Source organism: Wyeomyia smithii, chromosome 3, assembly GCF_029784165.1.
Source record: "Wyeomyia smithii strain HCP4-BCI-WySm-NY-G18 chromosome 3, ASM2978416v1, whole genome shotgun sequence".
Lineage (NCBI taxonomy): Eukaryota > Metazoa > Arthropoda > Insecta > Diptera > Culicidae > Wyeomyia > Wyeomyia smithii.
The window spans coordinates 117905004-117921810 of record NC_073696.1 but is presented as its reverse complement, the minus strand read 5'-3'; the positions used below and the strand labels follow the sequence as shown (position 1 = coordinate 117921810).

At 44.5% G+C, this 16807-nt stretch overlaps 2 protein-coding genes across 2 annotated transcripts; one reads left to right on the top strand and one right to left on the bottom strand.

The window, feature by feature from the left end:
- The first annotated feature begins 12630 nt into the window (after window positions 1-12630).
- On the top strand, window positions 12631-15783 carry LOC129727922 (uncharacterized). The gene is made up of 2 exons (XM_055686205.1): window positions 12631-12763; window positions 12828-15783. The coding sequence occupies exons 1-2, from the start codon at window positions 12634-12636 to the stop codon at window positions 13343-13345; spliced, it is 648 nt and encodes a 215-aa protein (XP_055542180.1). The 5' UTR covers window positions 12631-12633; the 3' UTR covers window positions 13346-15783.
- On the bottom strand, window positions 14476-15377 carry LOC129727921 (uncharacterized). The gene is made up of 3 exons (XM_055686204.1): window positions 15238-15377; window positions 14828-15166; window positions 14476-14769 (listed from the first exon to the last, which is right to left on the bottom strand). The coding sequence occupies exons 1-3, from the start codon at window positions 15298-15300 to the stop codon at window positions 14599-14601; spliced, it is 573 nt and encodes a 190-aa protein (XP_055542179.1). The 5' UTR covers window positions 15301-15377; the 3' UTR covers window positions 14476-14598.
- Window positions 15784-16807: the final 1024 nt, after the last annotated feature.

The following is a 16807-nucleotide window of genomic DNA, read 5'->3' as shown; positions in this document are numbered from 1 at the left end:
GGGAGCGGCTTTTGTGCTCTGTGCACCCTCTTGGTTCTATAGATCTCTTTGCTAACTTAGCTAACTAACCTGGAGACTGGCCGTTAGCTAACACTGGCGTGTCGGTGGTCAACCTGTCGCCTGTTTTGCAATTCTAAAACTATTTGAGAGGCGGCTGTACAAACCGCCCTCCAAATGTTTGGGTCTTTACACATCCTCCGAACTAGGTTGCCCGGAGTGGTGTCTGGCCCGCTCACTACCATCATGTCGCTCCGCGCATGCACAAAACGAGGGCACACGAAGAAGACATGCTCAGCAGTTTCTTCCGCATCCGCGCACTCGGGACACATGGGAGACCCCGCATGCCCGAATCTGTGTAGATACTGCCTGAAGCAACCATGACCTGACAGAATCTGTGTCAAGTGGAAGTTAACTTCTCCATGGCGCCTCCCGACCCATCCGGATACGTCCGGAATAAGTCGATGCGTCCATCTACCCTTTGCGGAATTGGACCATTCCTGCTGCCATCTGATCATCGAGAATGACCTTCTGGTGCCTCGTATACCCCTTGTGTCACGTTGATCGAAGCATTCTACATCCTCCTTGATGGCTATGCTGATAGGCATCATGCCGGACAGGACGCAGATTGCGTCGTATGACACTGTACGGTACGCGCTCACAACCCTCAGGCACATGAGCCTGTAGGTACTTTCCAGTTTTCGACGATGACTGTTGGTACCTAACGCTTTGGACCACGCTGGCCCACCATACCTAAGTATGGACGAAACCACGCTGGCAAGAAGTTTACGCTTGCTGCCATATACCGCTGAGCTATTGGACATCATTCGAGATAGTCCTGCAGCGGCCGTTGAAGCCCTCTTACAGGCATAGTCGACGTGACTCTTAAATGTGAGCTTATCGTCAACCATAACCCCCAAGAGCTTCAAGGAACGCCTTGAGGTAATGGTGCAGTCACCGACTCTGACCACCGCCTGTTGCTCTAATTTGCGGTTGTTCACAACCGTAACCTCCGTTTAATGGTACGCTAACTCCAGTTTCCTAGAGTGCATCCAGTCTTCGACCTTGCGTATGCAGTGCGCGGCCGTCAACTCGACCTCTTCGATCGACTCGCCGTAGACCTCTAGCGTGATGTCGTCTGCGAAACCGACGATCACAACCCCTACAGGGAACTTTAGTTTCAACACCCCGTCATACATGACATTCCACAGCACCGGGCCCAGGATGGAACCTTGCGGTACCCCTGCGGTGATTGGGACGCACTTCTGACCCTCCTCCGTGTTGTAAACTAGTACCCGATTATGGAAATAATTTTCCAAAATCTTGTACAACGACACCGGTACGTGGAGGCTCCTAAGCGCGAGCGCTATGGAGTCCCAACTGGCGCTATTGAATGCATTCTTCACGTCAAGCGTGACGATTGCGCAATAGCGAATGCCCCAACTCTTACGCTGGAGTGCTACCTCTGCCGTCTTGGTGACAGAGAGAATAGCATCCAGCGTGGATCTACCTTTCCGGAAGCCGAACTGGTTACTTGCCAGACCTTTTACACCCTCTGTGTACTTCACCAGTCTGTTGAGGATAATCCTCTCAAGCACCTTGCCCGTAGTGTCCAGCAGACAGATAGGTCTGTATGCCGATGGGTCCCCTGGCGGTTTCCCAGCCTTCGGCAACAGCACCAATCTCTGTCGCTTTCACCTGTCCGGAAAGAGGCAGTCATCCAGGCACTTCTGCATGACTGCTCGAAATAGATCGGGGGCCACTTTCATGGCCGTCCTGATGGCCAAGTTCGGGATTCCATCCGGTCCCGGTGCCTTGCTCACCTTTAGGGAGTTGGCGATCACGATGAGTTCCTCATTCGTAACCCTTACCTCCTCCACAACCTCTGCACGGCTGCCGACTCTCACGGATTGGATGCCCGGCAGGTTGGCCGACCATCCCTGGTCTGTGTCTGAGATACTGGAACGTCGGACGTGAGACTCAGCAACCGGAGGCCAAGGATTTGGCTCGTGTCGTGGAAAGAGTCCCTCGATGATACGCTCCAGCATCGCTGGTGATCGCTCTGCAGGCGCCAACACGCCTTTGGTCTTCGCCATTACAACTCTGTAGGCGTTGCCCCACGGATTCGTATTGGCACTCGCGCATAGCCTATCGAAGCAGGCCCTTTTGCTCGCCTTTATCGCACTTTTAAGCGCCGATCTTGCAGATCCGAATACTACACGACGCTCTACCCTCTGTGCATCGGTACGTGCACGTTGCAACATCCGTCTTGCACGGAGGCACGCGCTACGGAGGTCCGCTATCGCGTCGGTCCACCAGTATACCGGTGACTTACCATTCCTAGGTTGGCGGGTCCTAGGCATGGTGGCGTCGCACGCCCGCGATAATGTGGCAACTAATTGGTCAGCACTCGGGCGGAGCCAACTGCCCCCCTCGCGCTCTCTTCTCATTGCTTCTGCAAATACCTCGGCATCGAAATGCGATGTCTTCCACCCGCGGACGGTCGTAGTATTGGCTCTACCCGTCGCCTGCCGCCTCACGTTCTGGACTACGCTATAGCAGACCGACTGGTGGTCACTATAGGTGTAGCCATCGTCTACCCTCCAGTTCACGATCAGTCCTGGGCTGGAGAACGTCACGTCGATGATCGACTCCGCACCATTTCTGCTGAAAGTACACTTGGTTCCAACGTTGGCCAGATCTAGGTTGAGCTTTGCCAAAGCTTCCAACAAGATCTGACCCCTCCGGTTCGTGCGGCGGCTTCCCCACTCAACAGCCCAAGCGTTGAAGTCGCCCGCCACTACTAAGGGTGTTAGTCCCGTCAGCTCCATAGATAACAAATCGACCATCTGGGTGAACCTTTCGATAGACCAACGCGGCGGAGCATAACAACTGCAGTAGAACACTCCGTCCACCTTGGCAACCGCGTATCCTTCATTTGAGGTTGACACAACCTCCTGAACCGGGAACTTGCTGGTCGTGCATATGGCCGCCGTACTGGACTTATCTGCAACCCAATTACCGTTTCCGGGAGGAATGCAGTAGGGGTCCGATACGATTGCGATGTCCGACCGCGACTCAGACGCTGCTTGGTATAGCAGCTGCTGTGCCGCATAGCAATGGTTCAGGTTCAATTGTGTCACCCTCACGCCCGTGGTTTCGTGGCCGCCTTACCGGCTGGGCACCGATATATATATATGTATATATATATATATATATATATATATATATATATATATATATATATATATATATATATATATATATATATATATATATATATATATATATATATATATATATATATATATATATATATATATTTGGCAGAGCTGTATGCCACCACGGGTCGGTAATTGGCGATTACCGAAGGCCACGGAAGTGCTCACTGCTAGCAAGCAGTCCCGGACCATCAGCGGGAGCTAGCCTAGGTCGTGGCGAGATTCAGGCACTGGGCCGCTGAATTCTCGCAAAAGCCACACTGGCCGGAAGTAGCTCCGACGGAGCGAGTAGTGCCGCTCCCACCACCCAAATGCACTATACCGCCCATTGGGACTGATGCCAGTAATGTTCCCAATTACGGCAACTGGTCGCATCACTATAGGATAAGAGTCGGATTTCGTTTTCGTACCATGATTTTGGGCTGGCACCTGCGCCGAGCTCCCTTAGTAATGTCGTGTGATAACGGCTTGAAACGGCGAGAGTACAACCGGTGCAGGGGTCTCCGTCCCGTAAAACCTGGCAGGCCTTCCAGTACGTTCCGAGTCCATTGCCTGGTGGGAACCCGGCAGGAGTAGGATCAGATGTCTTTTCCTGACTTGCGCCGGTCGGGGGTGTCATAGTTGCCCATGAGGCGCTATGGCAGCCGCCCCTAGCCATGGCCTCACTGCTCCGGCATAGACTACCTTGGGACCATTTAGGCGACTACTCCATTATGGATAAGGATAGCGGCTGGTAGGGGGACCCAATAAACAAAAATGCAGCAAAACAAAACTCTGGAGATGGGGGCAGATGGGTTGGAAAACCCATTTGCGCGAGGTGGCATCCAGCGGTCTCCGCCTAGAAAAGTGGAGACGGATGCAGTGAAGGTCGCCTGCGAAGACGGTAAAGGCAGTACGCCTACCGGATCTACGCAAGACATCGCGGTGGCTGGTCCACAGCTATTAAAGGCGGTCGGAAGACAGCGGGACACGCTACCGAGGGTAGTGGCCCTGTCTGAGCAGCTCGATGCTATAATCGAGTTTGCGAAAAGTCGCAGCAATACAACGAAGTACTTGAAGCAGGCCCTCTACATGCTTCGGTCCTCCGTCGATGCTGCGAAAAAGGAGCATGCCGAGCTCGAAATGAAAGCTGCGGCTGCGGAGAAAGAGGAGACGAAGGTGACCGAGCTGGCGACGAAGTCGGTCCAAACGGACGCCAGCACGTTTGCGGCGGTTTTCGCGGCAGGACCAGCTGCCAAACGAACGCGACAGTCCCCGGGAGAGACGGCCCCCGGGGGCACCAAGAAGCGTTTAATCGCAAACAGCCCTCAGACCGGTGTAGGAGTGGCGCAAGCAACGCCCACGGTGGCAGCCAAGGAGCAGAAGGCTCCCGGTAACCCGTGGGTAACGGTTCCGGGAAGGAGTAGGAACCAAAAAGTGGTGGCCAAAAAACCGCACCCGGTTACAAATCCTGCGACGAAGAAAGTTAAAAATAAGGGCGACGCACTCATCCTTAAGACAGAAGAGTCAAAGTACTCGGAAGTCCTTAAGGCAATGAGAGGCGATGCGAAGCTCAAAGATCTGGGGGCAGATGTGCGTAGCATCCGCCGATCCCGCAAGGGAGAAATGATCGTCGAGCTCCGCAAGGAAGCCAGAAACAAGGGCCCAGCCTATCGGGCATTGGCCCAAGAGGCGCTTGGAGATAGAGTGCAGGTTCGGGCACTCACGTCGCAGGTAACCCTACAACTTAAATACCTGGACGAAGTCACCGAGGCATGCGAAGTCGTGGATGCCCTCAAGGAGCAGTGCGAAGTGGTTGTGGCACCAGAGGCAGTTCGACTGCGCAAAGGCCCAGTAGGAACCCAGACCGCCACTGTCAGGCTTCCGTCAGTAGACGCAAACCAGGCGCTAAAGGTAGCGAGGCTCAAAGTGGGCTGGTCAATGTGCCCACTCAGCATCTACCAGCCGCCGGAGGTCTGCTTTCGATGCTTCGAGCAAGGACACAAGTCCTTTAGCTGCAAGGGGCCTGACAGGAGCTCCTTATGCAGGCGGTGCGGTGCTGCAGGCCACAAAAGCAAAGACTGCGGAGAGCCCCCGAAGTGCTTGGCGTGCGCCGGGAAGCGTGACGCAAAGCACATAATGGGAGGCCCGAGGTGCACGGCCGGTAAGCCGACTAGCAAGCCACGGGCGCGAGAGTGACACAGCTAAATTTGAACCACTGCTTCGCGGCTCAGCAACTGCTATACCAAGCAGTCACTGAGTCGTTGTCGGACATCGCCATAATCTCGGACCCCTACCGAATTCCTTCCGGAAACGGTAACTGGATTTCGGACGGGTCCAGTATGGCGGCAATATGGACGACGAGCAGGTTCCCGGTTCAAGAGATAGTGTCAACTTCAAACGAAGGATACGCGGTTGCCAAGGTGAACGGAGTGTACTACTGCAGCTGCTATGCTCCGCCTCGTTGGTCTACCGAGCAGTTCGCAAGGATGATCGACCGAGCCACCGTGGAGCTGATCGGTCTATCACCGTTGGTAGTGGCGGGCGACTTCAACGCATGGGCAACTGAGTGGGGAAGTCGACGCACAAACCAGAGAGGCCGGATCTTGTTGGAGGCTTTGGCGAAGCTCAACATAGATCTGGCCAACGTCGGCTTGAAGAGCACCTTCAGTAGAAACGGCGTGGAGTCGATCATCGATGTGACATTCTGTAGTCCAGGATTGATCACGAACTGGAGGGTAGACGATGGCTACACTCATAGCGACCACCTGGCGGTCTGTTATAGCGTAGACTGTAAAACGAGTCCGCATGTGGCGAGTAGAATTAACACTCCAGCTCCTCGCGGTTGGAGGATATCACACTTCAACGAAGAGGTATTTGCGGAAGCAATTAGACTAGAACACGAGGCGAGCAGAACTCGTAACCTGAGCGCTGATCAACTTGTTGCATTACTTTCGCGGGCGTGCGACGCCACTATGCCTAGGAACCGCCAGCCTAGGCATGGAAGGCCACCAGTCTACTGGTGGACCGACGCGATAGCGGACCTCCGCAGAGCATGTCTTCAAGCGAGAAGAAGGATTCAACGTGCGCGAACCGACGAAGAAAGGGAAGATCGTCGAGGGGCATTCAGTTCCGCAAAAGCGGCGCTTAAGAGAGCAATAAAAGCTAGTAAACGTGCGTGCTTCGAAAGACTGTGCGCTAGTGCCAACACTAACCCGTGGGGTAACGCCTATAGGATGGTGATGGCCAAGACTAAGGGTGCGATGGCGCCCGCAGAAAAATCACCAGCGATGCTTGAGCGGATCATAGAGGGACTCTTTCCACGCCACGAGCCAAATCCTTGGCCTCCGGCTGGCGAGTCACTTCACCGACGTTCCAGTATCTCAAACTCAGACCAGAGGTGGTCGGCCAACCTGTCGAACACCCAATATATGAGTGACGGCGTTAGCCGTGCCGAGGCAGAGGAGGCGGAAACGGTTACGAACGAGGAACTCATCGCGATCGCCAACTCCCTGAAGGTGAGCAAGGCACCGGGATTGGATGGGATTCCGAATCTGGCTGTGAAGAAGGCCATCAAAGAGGCCCCCAGACTATTCCGGGAAGTCATGCAGAAGTGCCTGGATGACTGTACATTCCCAGAGAGATGGAAGCGACAGAAGCTGGTCTTATTGCCGAAGACAGGGAAACCACCTGGTGACCCGTCGGCATACAGACCGATATGTCTGCTCGATACGGCGGGTAAGGTGCTCGAGAAGGTTATTCTCAGTAGACTGGTTAGGTACACCGAAAGTGCAAACGGTCTGTCGAGTAACCAGTTCGGCTTCCGAAAAGGCAAGTCTACGGTGGATGCTATTCTGTCCGTCACCAAAACAGCAGAGGTAGCACTCCAGCGTAAAAGATGGGGCATTCGCTATTGCGCAATCGTCACGTTGGACGTGAAAAATGCGTTCAATAGTGTTAGCTGGGATTCCATAGCCCACTCGCTTCGGAAACTAGACATTCCGGTATCTTTGTACAGGATTCTGGAAAATTATTTCCAGAATCGTGTGCTAGTTTACAGCACAGACGAGGGTCAAAAATGTGTCCCAATTACCGCAGGGGTTCCACAAGGTTCCATCCTGGGCCCGGTACTGTGGAATATCATGTACGATGAAGTGCTGAAACTAAAGCTCCCCCAAGGGGTTGTGATCGTTGGGTTTGCGGACGACATCACACTTGAGGTCTACGGCGAGTCGATCGAGGAGGTTGAGTTGACGGCTTCGCACTCTATAAGCGTCGTCGAGGACTGGATGCGCTCCAAAAAACTGGAGCTTGCGCATCATAAGACGGAGATTTCAGTTGTCAATAACCGCAAGTCGAAGCAACAGGCGTTGATCAGTGTCGGGAATTGCACCATCGCCTCTAAGCGCTCCCTGAAGCTGCTGGGGGTGATGATCGATGACAAGCTCGCCTTCGGGAGCCATGTCGAATATGCCTGTAAGAGGGCTTCAATGGCTATTGCAGCATTATCTCGCATGATGTCCAATAGCTCAGCAGTGTACGGCAGCAAGCGGAAACTTCTAGCTAGCGTGACTTCATCCATACTGAGATACGGCGGGCCAGTGTGGTCCAAAGCACTAGGTACTAGTAAACATCGGGGTAAGTTGGAAAGTACCTACAGGCTCATGTGCCTGAGGGTTGCGAGCGCGTATCGAACTGTGTCATACGACGCAATCTGCGTCCTGTCCGGCATGATGCCTATCAGCATAGCCATTAAGGAGGACGTAGAATGCTTCGATCAACGTGACACAAGGGGCATACGAGGTACCAGAAGATCATTCTCGATGATCAGATGGCAGCAGGAGTGGTCCAATTCCGTGAAGGGTAGATGGACGCATCGACTTATTCCGGATGTATCCGGATGGGTCGGGAGGCGCCATGGAGAAGTAAACTTCCATCTGACACAGATTCTGTCAGGCCATGGTTGCTTTAGGCAGTATCTACACAGATTCGGGCATGCGGGGTCCCCCATGTGTCCCGAGTGCGCGGAAGCGGAAGAGACTGCTGAGCATGTCTTCTTCGTGTGCCCTCGTTTTGTGCATGCGCGGAGCGACATGATGGTAGTGAGCGGGCCAGACACCACTCCGGACAACCTAGTTCGGAGGATGTGTAAAGACCCAAACATTTGGAGGGCGGTTTGTACAGCCGCCTCTCAAATAGTTTTAGAATTGCAAAACAGGCGACAGGTTGACCACCGACACGCCAGTGTTAGCTAACGGCCAGTCTCCAGGTTAGTTAGCTAAGTTAGCAAAAAGACCTAAAGAACCAAGAGGGTGCACAGAGCACAAAAGCCGCTCCCCGAAGCAATACCTAGCGGTGGTCCCGGGGAGTATTATGGGCTGGAGACTGAAGGGGTTTTAGTGGGTCCGGTCACTGATTCAAACCAACCCCACACTCCCTGAGGTTGGTCACCTCAGGGGTTTGGATGCAAATTTCCCCTTCACCTGAAACAAAAAAAAAAAAAATATATATATATATATATATATATATATATATATATATATATATATATATATATATATATATATATATATATATATATATATATATATATATATATATATATATATATATATATATATATATATATGTATATATATATATTTATATTTATATTTATATATATATATATATATATATATATATATATATATATATATATATATATATATATATATATATATATATATATATATATATATATATATATATATATATATATACATATATATATATATATATATTTATATTTATATATATATATATATATATATATATATATATATATATATATATATATATATATATATATATATATATATATATATATATATTTATATTTATATATATTTATACTTACTGTTTCGGAAACGTCTTTTGCTCATCGCACTTAAAAAATTACAAATTGTTCAGAACAACGTGGTGATGTTCGCTGTAGTCACGTGTGCAGTGATGAGAAAGTTATCGATATTTATCTAACATTGATAATCAGTTCATATCGATTATATCGTTAATCTCTACACGGTGAGATAGGAAAGCTCATTAATGGGTAAATTTTCAACCATTTTGCCAAAAATGGAGGCAACCTGTTTAGAATGAGTTCTTCTGCGAATTGTCATAATAATTTATCAATCTACAAAATTTTCGTTTTAAGAATATTTCCGAAAACCAATCGGAGCTTGAGTGAATAAAAAACTGGATAAAACTGGCAAATATCTGAAAAAACTGGAAGATTTTGGGAATAAACTGTTTGACTGGATCACTTGAAAAAAACTGGAGGAATCCAGTTAAAACTGGAACATTGGCAACCCTGATTCCAGTACTTTACGTTAGTAACACTAGCACCATCTGCTGTCGTGTTCGCGCTGCGTCATGTATTTCATGTATTAGATAAGTCATGTATTAGAAAGTAGAGATTAGTCATGTATTAGAAAGTAGATTGGCATGCATGCTAACTATCCAGCATGGTTTGGTGATGGTTATTTTTCATGCTTCATATATCACCTAGAGCACAGATAACAGACATCCAAGCTAATTTTGCTTCATGTGTAAAAAGACGCAACGGTTTTTTAGCATGTCGCAATACGCAGTATGGTGGCGCTAAGAGCACTTAGTGGTCAATGATTCGATAAAATCGATAGTTTTATAGCTCTTATCGATATTATTGCAATAAGAAGCGTTGCCGTTTTTCAATGTAGCAATTTTGGGCAGTCGTAATTTGTACATAATCGAAAATTCTATTCAACCCCAGCCTATATTTGCGATAAATTTGTTTGTTTTAGTGTTGATATGGAAAAAAAAAAACACAAACCTCACAAAAACAGTGTTATATCGTTGCATAAACAGCTACTCTACTATTTGTGAGAACTTTCATGCGTCTGGCAGCTTTGACTATAATCCAGCGCTGCCATCACTAAAGTGGTTCAAGTCGCAAGTTACAGAAAGATGTCGTTAGCATTCCAAACGAGTAAGAATTTGAAATCTTACACACGATTTCTGGAGTTTTTGTTTCTAGCTTGGATATCTGTTATCTGTGCCTAGAGCATTTTCGAAATGTCGCTGACAAAGTGCACACCTTTTGCCCTATAACTTCCGTCAGATCCATATACCCATCGGGAGATTTTGTCAGAAAGTAGATTGGCATGCATACTAACTATCCAGCATGGTTTGGTGATGGTTATTTTTCAAGCTTCATATATCACCTAGAGCATTTCCGAAATGTCGCTGACAAAGTGCACACCTTTTGCCCTATAACTTCCGTCAGACCCATATACCCATCGGGAGATTTTGTCAGAAAGTAGATTGGCATGCATGCTAACTATCCAGCATGGTTCGGTGATGGTTATTTTTCATGCTTCATATATCACCTAGAGCGTTTCCGAAATGTCGCTGACAAAGTGCACACCTTCTGCCCTATAACTTCCGTCAGACCCATATACCCATCGGGAGATTTTGTCAGAAAGTAGATTCGCATGCATGCTAACTATCCAGCATGGTTTGGTGATGGTTATTTTTCGTGCTTCATATATCACCTAGAGCATTTCCGAAATGTCGCTGACAAAGTGCACACCTTTTGCCCTATAACTTCCGTCAGACCCATATACTGCCGGTACTCGATAACTGTCCCATAATGAAAAACAACATGTTGAGAAAACGGCGATTTAATATTATCCGTGAATTTTCGGATTTCCAGCTATTACATCCAGAACCAATGACCATATTAGGTTCATGACAGCACAAGTTTATCGTTGAGAACAAAAAACCATGGATGGAATTGGTTTTTCGTTATATAACTTAAAAAAAAGACAAAATGGGACAAAATATGCGGGTACATTTCAAAAGTACTCGCATATTTTGTCCCATCACATATCAATTCAACCAGCAACCGGCAGTATCATTGACAACGTAGATTGTACTACAGACAAACAACATTAGTTTAGTTAATTAAATGACATACTTCTATATGTCTAAAATAATCCGATATACACTAATCTGGAGCAAAATTATATGTTTGCAGTTTGTACCACTATGCAGTGGGACTGTAATGCGGGTACTTTCAATATGGGACAAAAACAACTTGGTATTTTTTCCATGTTTTTCCATACAAAAGCATCAATTGTAATTTTTTTCCAGAAAATATGATAACAATTAAGTCGATTCCCGATGATAACTCAAAAGTGACCAAAATCAGTATGGGACAGTCATGCGGGTACCGGCAGTATACCCACCGGGAGATTTTGTCAGAAAGTAGATTGGCATGCATGCTAACTATCCAGCATGGTTCGGTGATGGTTATTTTTCATGCTCCATATATCACCTAGAGCATTTCCGAAATGTCGCTGACAAAGTGCACACCTTTTGCCCTATAACTTCCGTCAGACCCATATACCCATCGGGAGATTTTGTCAGAAAGTAGATTGGCATGCATGCTAACTATCCAGCATGGTTCGGTGATGGTTATTTTTCATGCTTCATATATCACCTAGAGCATTTCCGAAATGTCGCTGACAAAGTGCACACCTTTTGCCCTATAACTTCCGTCAGACCCATATACCCATCGGGAGATTTTGTCAGAAAGTAGATTGGCGTGCATGCTACCTATCCAGCATGGTTCGGTGATGGTTATTTTTCATGCTCCATATATCACCTAGAGCATTTCCGAAATGTCGCTGACAAAGTGCACACCTTTTGCCCTATAACTTCCGTCAGACCCATATACCCATCGGGAGATTTTGTCAGAAAGTAGATTGGCATGCATGCTAACAATCCAGCATGGTTTGGTGATGGTTATTTTTCATGCTTCATATATCACCTAGAGCATTTCCGAAATGTCGCTGACAAAGTGCACACCTTTTGCCCTATAACTTTCGTCAGACCCATATACCCATCGGGAGATTTTGTCAGAAAGTAGATTGGCATGCATGCTAACTATCCAGCATGGTTCGGTGATGGTTATTTTTCATGCTTCATATATCACCTAGAGCATTTCCGAAATGTCGCTGACAAAGTGCACACCTTTTGCCCTATAACTTCCGTCAGACCCATATACCCACCGGGAGATTTTGGTTCGGTGATGGTTATTTTTCATGCTTCTAGGAATGTACTCTAATTTTCAACTTTTCGGATCTGGTTTTCTCATAGTTGAGGTTCTCTTTTATTTCACCTTTTGGGTATTTGCTATTCATATTTTTGTATTCTCAAAGGTATTAAGTTTCTTTCGTAACAATAAATTCACACGCAATTTATTAAAAATATCATTTATTCAATTAATTTCTAACAATATGTATTCAGTTTAAGTTAGTATCGCTATCCGCCGCTATGGCACCCGTGCGCTGTGGTCGGATAAATGTGTCGCTGAGTGAAACTGTCGGTCATTTCATAAATACAAACAAACACAATGTCAAGTTCGGAAACAGAAGATGAAAATATTCAAAAACTTTTGGAAGCCGTAGATACAGACTTCTTATCAAATAAGTACCTTTCCAATTCCGGAAGTAAGCTTGCAACAGATACCGACAAACGAAACAGTAAATTTCATCCTGTCTGTAGAATATTTTATGCGTAACATCGGTAATACCTTTTCTTTTCTAGGTTCTGGCGATTTGGAAACCTCTAAATCCAACCGATATATAACTCAAGAATGTCCATTCCAAAGCGATATAATTGTCCAAGAATCAATGAAAAAGCATTTCTGCAAGAAAATGTCCTCAATTATAGAGCAACAAATTTGTTACGATGATTCTAATATCCACGACACGTCAAAGCGGAAATTGACACACGCCGGTGTTAAATTATTCAAAGATAGTCAGAACTATTTAAAACTTCCTCAAACTAGTGGTACTCATACAAAACGAAAAAAGTTTATACCTATTGTAAATGATGTTGACTGCAAAGAAAAAGTGAACATGTCTGTTGTTGATGCTGACTATATCATAAAGCAATCAAAAATCGGTAACCCAAGAATCCGACGTAGCTCGCTTGTATTTGAATACAAATGGGAGCAGTCAAGGTTTGTTCTACAATATCCTCAAAATGAGTTTGCCCAACGCAGAAAGAAAAATGAGTGGGATGAATCCAAAATATCTCGTTTTCGTCAGAGGAAAACGTAAATGTATATCTTCTATTGTAATAAGAGAAAAGTTCTGAAACTACGAAGTTCTAAAACAATGGTATTTTTGTCTGTTTTTAAAAAGATAGGAAGTGAGAAATATCCTTACCTATCTTTACACGGAAAAGATATGGACTTATTTGCTTCAAAATAATTTATACTAACCAGTCGGTAAAGAGGTAAAGACCAATCATCTAGGACAATCAACCAAAGTCCCCAAGGTGTGAAATGAAAGCCAAGGGTTAGAAGCCAATTCTGCTAGAAAATAACCAATTTATTGGTTTTTTAGGTAAATTGTTATAATTTGAATAGTTTAAAACATGACATGAATCACACAATAACAGGATATTTTTGCAAGTGTCGTTATGCTCAAGAATGTCCAGTTTGATAGGATTTAACAGTTTTATATTCTTCATGCTCAATACATAATGGGTTATTGTTTTGTAGCACTTGAAAACTAATTTAGAAGTAGTTTAAAAAAAAGTTTGTTGGAAAACCATTAACCTGACTTGTTTTTAAAATGAACATCAAAATTAATTCCAGAAAAAAATAATCGGAATGTTAAAACACCTTAGAAGTTATCAACACGAAATTTACCTACCGATATTTTAATCGGTTAGAGCAAAAAATCTGAAAGGTAGTCCCTAACCAATTATTTGCTGAGAAATTATCGCTTTCATAACATTAGACTATTAGGAGGATGAAGCAATAAGGTTTGCGGTAAAAAAATGGACAAAAATTGCCGATTTTTAATGGGTTTACCTTTAATCGCACTGACGAAACTACTTATGCATCTTAGTTTTTTTTTTTCATCACCATACGAAAAAAAGTCCATTTTTTTACCGCAAACGTTAGTGGTGGGATCAGGACGGGGAATACTTACTAACTTTTACTTTTTGGCAACAGATCATAGAGATCCAATCCAGAATCTAGTTTACGCCTACAAAAAAACTCGGTCTTGGGCCACTCTTCTCCAATCGATTTCCTTAGTCTTTTCAGCTATTTCGGAATAATTTTCATAAGATGAGTACTTGAATGCAATAAAACGATCGCTGGTAGCTAATTTTTTCTGTTACCATGTTGAGTCCAGGGTTGGTTTAGCGTTTCTATTGATCTACGTTTAATAGACTCTTTTGAATCATTTACCTATGTTGTTAGTAAAAACTATAATTTTATTCTGTTAAACTGCAATGCTGATGTTTGTTTCAATTAATACTAATATTTTCTGAATCCTTTCCAAAGCTCTGTTTACAGTTAGTCAATTACTGTGAAGTCAATTTCGCAGCATCCTTTAACGTTCCTTCGGTCCATGTTTGTATTTTGCTCGTGGAATAACATACGCACTCGATAAGTTCCCTTGCCCAGTTCTAGGTAACGATGTAAATAGTTAAGCTTCAGTACTGCTGCATCCAGGTTATACAATCCCTGCAAAGAAAATCACCAAGATAATCATCGATCCACCAAGTATTGAGAAGCCACTTACCTCGAATCTTCCACAACGATCACCATTGGTCATTGCACTGGATATCATGAACCAAGGTCCGCTGTCGTCCGAGTGGAAGCGATCGCAGTGCATCGGTTCAACATACTCCACGGGATTATCCAGACAGATAGTATCGATTCCAAGCGGACACTTGTAACTCGTGATAATCAGTTCCCAAGCAACGTTGTCGTTTGGTTTTTTGACGTGATACTGTGCATGCATGGTGTTGCAAACTCCGTCCTCATCCCGATCGTATGTAACCTTTGTTAATCCCACTTCCATATCGTCATATGGAAGGTTCTCGTCTTGACAATTGTCGAACATGGTCAAGTTGACACGCTACAGCCCAGCATTTGACAAGTTATTAGTATCGAAATCTAATTAAGCACAGATAAATATTACAAGCTTACCAGACCATGGGCAACGTCCACAACAACGAGGAATATCAAAAAATCTATCAATTGCTTATACATTTCGATGATCGCAAAAGTAAAGTCGATCGTGGGATCGATTTTTGCTTTTATATCGAACTGAATTTCTCCAATTCATAGTTTGCCTCATAATAAGGGCTTTCCAGATTTAATGATATGCAATATGCGGTAACGATGCATCCCTTCATGCTCTGTGCCTCTCGATCGGCAATTAGTAGAAGACGCATTCATTGGGACGATAAGACAAAAAGCTCAATTGTTGTACGGGTATGGCAGACACTAATACCCTGTGAGCAGTCGAAATTAATATTGCAACTTTTGCTTGTCCTACGGTTAATTATATACGACGAATGCTGAAATGTTCAGTTTCTCATTAAAACTTATTATTTGCAAAAATAGATTTACATGAACGCTTCAATCCAATAAATGTGTATTCACTTTTTGGCTTCTAAAATAATGATGTTGTAATAGAAATATGAAATATGAAATTTGACGTAATGTAAATGCTCAAGAAATAGTGAAATAAAATAAATGACTCTTAATTTCGAACAATTCAATCATGAGCGATACCGGGAACATCCAAATGGTACGATACCACATTTAAATTATATTGTGGCCACATATATTGATCAAAGCAGGTATAGTTTTAAATAGCCTTTGAATTTCTTTTCTTTCCATTACTTTCAAACCATATATCAAATTGTTATGAAGTTTGTTATTTGTAAGTTTGAGAGATGACTCGTTCGTATGACACTTGTTATGTTCAAATAAGTCGTGTAATCTTTGAGATCATAGAATTTCGTTGTTTTATTAACAATTTAATACATAACGGTTGCTTAGTTCGATTATAATCAAATGAAATGGGAACGTATAGGGCAGCCAAACTTTGAAACCACGTGTTCAATCATAATTCATCAGCTAACCCTTAACTAGTCCGTTCACCTGATAATACTATTGATCAAATCGGTTGTGTACTTTCTGAGATAATGAAGTTTCGTGATTTTCACACTTCGGTACATTACAGACGAAGTTACAGTTCGATCACAGTAAAATTCAATAGGGTGTTATGAGTCAGCTAGACCTTTCATTTGACACTAATTTCGTGAAAATCGGTTCAGCCATCTATGAGAAAAGTGAGTGAGTTTATGTATTCTTCGGAATATGTTTTTTTTTTCATAGCTAAATTTCACATTTTGAAACATAACAGGCAAGGTAATAGTCCGATTGTAAAAAAATCAATAGGGTCTTATGGGGTAACTAGACCTATCATATGACACTGATTTTGTGGAAATCGGTCCAGCCATCTCTGAGAAACATGAGTGAAATTAAACAGTCTTCAGAAGACGTTTCTTTTCATAACTTTTGAACCACATGTTCAATCTATATTAAATTCAAAAGTTAAGGGTTTTTAAGAAAGCTCGTTCATTTGATACTAATTTTATTGAAATCGGTTGTGTGGTTTCTGAGATATTGATGTTTCGTGATTTTTACATTTTTTTAAACATAACCTCTAAAATAAAAATCCAATTACAATGAAATTTAATAGGGT

Excerpts from the sequence above, each read along its gene's own strand:
- LOC129727922 (XM_055686205.1), top strand. The coding sequence starts at position 12,634 with ATGTCAAGTTCGGAAACAGAAGATGAAAATATTCAAAAACTTTTGGAA. Across the intron at positions 12,764-12,827 it reads AGATACCGACAAACGAAACA|GTTCTGGCGATTTGGAAACC; the intron begins GTAAATTTCATC and ends TTTCTTTTCTAG.
- LOC129727921 (XM_055686204.1), bottom strand. The coding sequence starts at position 15,300 with ATGTATAAGCAATTGATAGATTTTTTGATATTCCTCGTTGTTGTGGAC. Across the intron at positions 15,167-15,237 it reads TGGACGTTGCCCATGGTCTG|CGTGTCAACTTGACCATGTT; the intron begins GTAAGCTTGTAA and ends GCTGGGCTGTAG. Across the intron at positions 14,770-14,827 it reads ATCGTTGTGGAAGATTCGAG|GGATTGTATAACCTGGATGC; the intron begins GTAAGTGGCTTC and ends TTTTCTTTGCAG.